The sequence below is a fragment of the Nyctereutes procyonoides genome, unplaced genomic scaffold (genome assembly GCF_905146905.1).
Source record: "Nyctereutes procyonoides isolate TBG_1078 unplaced genomic scaffold, NYPRO_anot_genome, whole genome shotgun sequence".
Taxonomy (NCBI): domain Eukaryota; kingdom Metazoa; phylum Chordata; class Mammalia; order Carnivora; family Canidae; genus Nyctereutes; species Nyctereutes procyonoides.
The window spans coordinates 39,618,587-39,624,586 of record NW_026575159.1 but is presented as its reverse complement, the minus strand read 5'-3'; the positions used below and the strand labels follow the sequence as shown (position 1 = coordinate 39,624,586).

Sequence of the window (6,000 nt, the reverse complement as noted above, 5' to 3'; positions counted from 1 at the left end):
AGTTGTGCAAACATTTATGTAATAAATATGCAAATGTCTGAGAGTACAGACTTTCAATCCCAAAAATGATGGGCCAAAGTGTTTCTAACCTAAGCTCTCTTGTGCAATTCTTAGGTTTCCTCTGCAATTAATTCCCTCTGTTAGTAGTGTGAGAAGGGGAAGAAGGAAACACAGACCCCTTTAGCACGTGGTTGCCATCCCTCACTGGAGGGCACCTGTGGCTATTTCATTGCATATTTCCCTTGCCCTGTTGGGTACCAGAAATGGGCTGTGAACTTCCATTCACAAGGCTGAGTTATGCAAGTGCAAAGTTCACAGGGTAATGGACCACTAAGGAGGCAGAACACTGGCTGCAGGGGAATGGAATTCACTGGAATGTCCCAGTGCACTCAGAGAGAAAGCTAAAATAAGCAAAGGAAAGCAGCGGTGGAGGAGGATTGACATTTTGGTCACTTGCATTGGGGGAGGAAATGCAAAATACCTTTCTCTTTACAGGAGCCCACACATTCCTGCCTGGGGGAGGGCGGATAACTCAGTGCAGAAGCTTTGAAGGATAGGCAGGTGATGGTGAGGTAGTGTGTCCCTGACAACGAACTTCAGACTTCAAAGATGTTCACCATTCATTTGGCTGTTGATCAAACAATAGCATTTATAAAACCGATGGTTGTTGTTGTTTTTTTCCCCTTTGTCTTATTGCCCTAGATAAGAACTAAGAGTCAGTGAGTGCTTTCTGACATGAGGCTCTGAAAGGAAGAGCTGTAACTGGAGCACAGGCCTTCTGACCACTGTATCGCATGGCTCTTGTAAAATACAGTGCAGGCTTCTAGGTGAAGTGGTCTATCCAGAGTATGTGAGGGCCAAATACCTCTCTCTGGTCTGGCACAAATCACAAGAAAAACTGTAGATCATAAGCCAACTTCTGAATGACATGCCCTGTAGCATAAGCATATCTATCACAAAATACATTTTTTCATGTAAATAAACATTACATTCTCTACACAGTTTTTGCCAAGAGTTAAAATCCAGATGTAATGTTTTAAATTACAGAAAGGCAAAAACACTTAGAGCTACTGTATCTTAATTTCTCACACTACCAATTAAGAAATGCTGCCCTTAAGTATGAATGTTTCTCTGCAATTCTCTACAAATCACCATTAATAAGATAATAGATCAGAAAAATTAGTAGGGAGTTCATTTGGTTTTTTTCCTCCTGAAGGCTGGCTTTAGTGGGAAAATTTATCTACATTTTAATTCTAACGCATCGTGAATGATAAATGAACTCTGCTGAATAAAGGACATGACATTGCTAGGCTTAGATTTCTATTTTCTTTCATCAAATATTCTATGTAGCAAAGTTCCTAGCTCAGGGCTTGTTTCCCTAAAAGGAATCTACAGATTAATGAAACCCAAGACTCTAAAGAACCCCAGTTCAGGACATGACTCAAAAGAGGCAAAAATAAATCGTCTCAGAGGTGTGAGGCCAGTCAGAAAGCTGCTTTACTGTTTTGGTTTCTATCAGGTATATCTGCTTTGGCTTGCTCTAAACAGGAAGAGCAACAGGAAACCTATTTTATGTTGCTTTCATCACAGGATTCAATGGCTGCAGGACCAGAGACAGTGAAAAGATATTTTCCCTGAAGCCGCAGCTGAACATGAGAGGAAAACATATTACCCTTCATCGCTTCCCCGAGATCTGTCTGCATTCTCTTCTGTATTATTTGAAGAACAGGCTCCTTATTCAGACAACCTCCTGTATGATCCCGCATAGCAATGGCTATAACCCTGATGGTTGACAAATGTTGAACCGATATTGCTAAGGGGAGTGCTCGAGTCAAGAGGAAAAAATACATGCATTCTTTCACAGTTGCCTCAAGAAAAGTCAATTTATTGTCACCGGTTATTTTTTGAACTTGAGGAACATGGTGGCTAAATCCCTCATTTTATGTTAGAGATGAATGCATCAGCAAAGAATGGGACAATGTAAGAAACATCAAATGTACAGGAAAAAATCATATGAAAGGAGTTGACCCTCAGAGTTCAAGTGATATCAAGTGGGAAACATTCTAGGGAAAATGTTTACAGTTCAGTTTTTGATTATTGAAGACTGGTATTTTCCACATGAGCTACTGTTAAAACATTCAACATCATTGGCATTAGGGGTAAATTCTATTTTGGATAAAAGAGTAATTACTAGCCATTCACTGATATTAAAAAAACAATGGAAAGATATCTGTAATCATCTTATGTTTTCTAGAACATACAGCTTCAGAATGGTAAAAATATTTGGTCTAAAACAGTCAACAAAGAGGACTCTCAGTTTTGGTGTGAGTGATAATCATATTAGAGGACAAAAAAACATTATAAGGCATAGAGAGTAAAATTTTGTATCTCTCTGTGGTGATTGTTGAAAATGTTTCACCAGTAAAAACACAGAACTTCTCACTAGAGTACATGATGATAATGTTTTTGATACAAAAATGAAGACCCATATAGAGAAATACCATATAATATTATTAGAATGTTCTATAAAGGCTGTCTGCTCTGATAGGAAAAACACTAACAGCAAACCTACATTCTATTTTGAACTCTTACTGTTTTGTTTGCATGTATTATCATTTCTACCTTGCGACATCTTTTTATTCTTTTTTTTTTTTGTGGAGGGGGGAGCATTTGACAAAGGCAACTTAGATTACATTATTAAATTTGAACTTTAGACCAATAAAATCTAAAACTCATATTAGTAAAGTCAATCAATATAATGAAAACATAGCGTTATACTTTTTCTGGTCTTTTTGATTTTGCCGCAGAGGTCACAAGGGAATGAAAATGGGCTCAAGGTGTGAAGCAACTTCTTGTTATTTTCAAGGAGCTGTGATAGAAAACTCCCAGTCTCTTCAAACAAAAGATATGCAAAAGTAAGAAATTTAAGCTAGAACACAAAACATCATGGTTGTACGTTGTACTGTTATCAATAATGGGTATAATATACACAGATCATGGCAGTGCTAACATATTCATAACATTCCTGTAACAGGCAAAGCAACAGAGGCTTTCAGCAATGCTTCCTAGGATGTATAATCCTCAGCTGGCATCACTGATTCTTTCAGGAAATCAAACTATTATTCTACTTTGAAGTTATAGCAAACAACATGTTTCAGACCTAAGTTATAAGAAAAATGGTAAATATATGATAGGTTTAGCTACAGAAGTCTCTTTTACTAATCTTTTCTAGTACTGTATAAGTTTTTAACAGACAGACTTCCAAGTACTGTTCATTAGTCACGAATAATCAGGCTAAAAGCAAAAAAAAGGAGCAGTCATTATTAATGTATTATTGTAAAGGGAAAATAAGATCTTTAAAAATGTGACAGATACTTTGTCTTATAAATGCATCATAATTTCTCAGTTACGAATGAATTATGTATCAATGATTTTAGACCTGTGTAGCCTTCTATTTAATGACTTGACTGGCAATTTCATGATTGAGTATCCCACTGAGTTGAGATAGTAAATTCAACTTCTACAAGTGCTTAGGTTTACAGCTGCAGGGTAGCTTGGATATCTGAATTAGTATGATTTTACATTACAAAATGGTACCTAAAGAAAACATTATTAATCCCAATGCCTAGTCCATTGGGCAGGTGTGCATATATGTGGGGAAGGTATCAGAGTTAAGATAAGCATTTTAACATTCATTCCAAATCCATGCCTGCAGTAGTACAGCTAAGTAAACACTAACAAAGGCAATTCTGCATTTTTTTTAATTGATCCAAAGTAAAAGACATTTTCTGAAATGTTACAATTACTAATTCAGGTCTTCAGAAAGACGGACATATCAGCATCCACCAAGATACTAAGTGAAACAGAGATCACAAGACAAAACTTATGCAAAATGAAGCATGGATGAGTTTATAATGACTTTATATTATCTTTGATCCAACTCTTTTTAGATTATTACTACATACTTATTACAGTATTTCTAAACACAATTTGGAAAAAAAAAAACATAGTAACAACCTTGGTGCTTTGTATTTTAAACCAAGATATACTTAGAACAAATAAAGTCATCAAATGTTCATCTTAAAAAAGTACTGTGTACATTCAACAGTAATTATCATACATGACACATGATTCAAATTTGAACTTTAAGTATCATATATCGACCTAGAAAGTAAAGTTGTTTAAAGACATTACATATAATACTTCATTTGGGAATCGTAGCTGCTCAAATGCCTGGAAAATATAGTCTAGTTTCCTTGAAATTTCAAAAACTATTCCCCCCTGCACTTCTTAAAGCAAAATGTGACATTCATTTGCATAAACCAATATTAAATTTCAGACATCTGATGTTTCGTCTAGACAACTGTATTTTGAAAAGCTTACACACTAGAAGCTCTGTGACAATGAGAGGACGAAAACAAGCGCACATTTTCCTGGAAGCTGAAATCCTGTCGGTTCAGTTGGGCATATCCACATTCTGCAGGATGAGGCCCACTCGGCTCGGAATGTACGCCTAAGTGAACACAATCATGTCAGTACAATAGGAAGAAATACCGGACACAACAACGTTATGTCAAAAGGACAAGATGCAGTCTCACATTTGCTTCAGGTTACGGGTTCTTTAGGAGTCTTGGGGCTCCCAGGAGGCCTCTTTACGATCCTGGTGTCCACCTGAGTCTCTTTGGAGGCAGTCACCCTAGAGGGCTCTGCAGTGTCCCCCCCACCACCCCAGCCTGCAGAGGAGCACCCCCTCACCTCCACCCCCCTCACCCCCCTAGAGGGCTCCGCAGGGTTACCCGTCCCCCCGCAGCCTGCGACGGAGGCACCCCCCTCATACCCACCCACCCTGCGGTCCGGCTCAGCTCTGTCCCAGAAGCCCGTCTCCCATCCTGGCTCAAGGTGGGGGACGCATCCCCTCTCCAGTCACCCCTCGCTCCCTAAACTCGGCACATCTTCCCAACTTTGGTCTCTGCTCAGAATGCTCTTTGCTGTGCTAGCCCCTTAGCTCTTGCATTTTAAAAAGTTTCATCTCCACAGAGCTGTTGTCCCTTGACAACGCTAGATAGTTTCTCCACTTCGTTTGCTATTAGTCCATTTTTGTTTGCTTCCTCCTCCTCCTTTTTTTATTTTTATTTTTATATTTTCTTTCTTTTTTTAATCTGGGTCACTATGGCTATGTTGCTTTGCCTCCCGGGTCCCAGAGTTCCCTTCTGTAACCTGAGGATGCCAAACGATGACAGCAACTAACAGTTGCTCAGTACTTGTTTGGGACACACGCGACATTAGTCTATGTGTCTTTTTCTTTAAGTCCTAGTTCATTCAATCCTTACAACAGCCCTAGGAGGCAGTACTGCTATCATCTCCGTTTTTCAGATGAAGAAATGGAGGCATGGGGCAGCTAAATAGTTTTCCCAGTGTCACACACTTGGTAAGTGGCAGAGACAAGAGTTGAACCCGAGTTCTCCGGTTAAAGGGCATTGTAATTTCTTTCTGAACATCTAACAATTGTGATTTTTTCACATTTATGATCGGTTCTCCCCATCAGACTATGAACTTTACAAGGGCAGAAGCCCTATGTCTTCATATTTCTAACTCTTAGCAGGTGCCAGTGGGCAAAGTAGGTGCCAATGATGACTAATTAAAAGAATAAATAAAGTGGGACCAATAAATGCATATATCATAAGATATTCTTTAATATACTTACTTATATATGAAATACTTTCTTATAAAATTGAGAAGTGATCTGAACTGCTTGATATTTATGTCCTATTTTACATACAACATGTTTACTATTAACAAATAGCCAAAAAAGGGACACCCACGGCTCAGTGGATGAGCGTCTGCCTTCCACTAAGGGCAAGATCTCAGGTCCAGGGGTCGAGTCCCACATTGGGCTCCCTGCGGGGAATCTGCTCCTCCCTCTGCCTGTGTCTCTGCCTCTCTCTCTCTCTCTCTCTGTGCCTTTCATGAATAAATAAATAAAATCTTTAAAACAAAACA

At 38.8% G+C, this 6,000-nt stretch overlaps 1 protein-coding gene across 1 annotated transcript in view; it reads right to left on the bottom strand.

The window, feature by feature from the left end:
- Positions 1-1,864: 1,864 nt before the first annotated feature.
- Positions 1,865-6,000, bottom strand: part of GBE1 (1,4-alpha-glucan branching enzyme 1) — a 262,520-nt gene continuing 258,384 nt past the window's right edge. Inside the window, exon 17 of the mRNA XM_055314062.1 lies at positions 1,865-4,513. Coding sequence (XP_055170037.1) covers positions 4,457-4,513 — 57 coding nt within the window. The 3' untranslated portion in view covers positions 1,865-4,456. The remainder of the gene's footprint in view (positions 4,514-6,000) is intronic.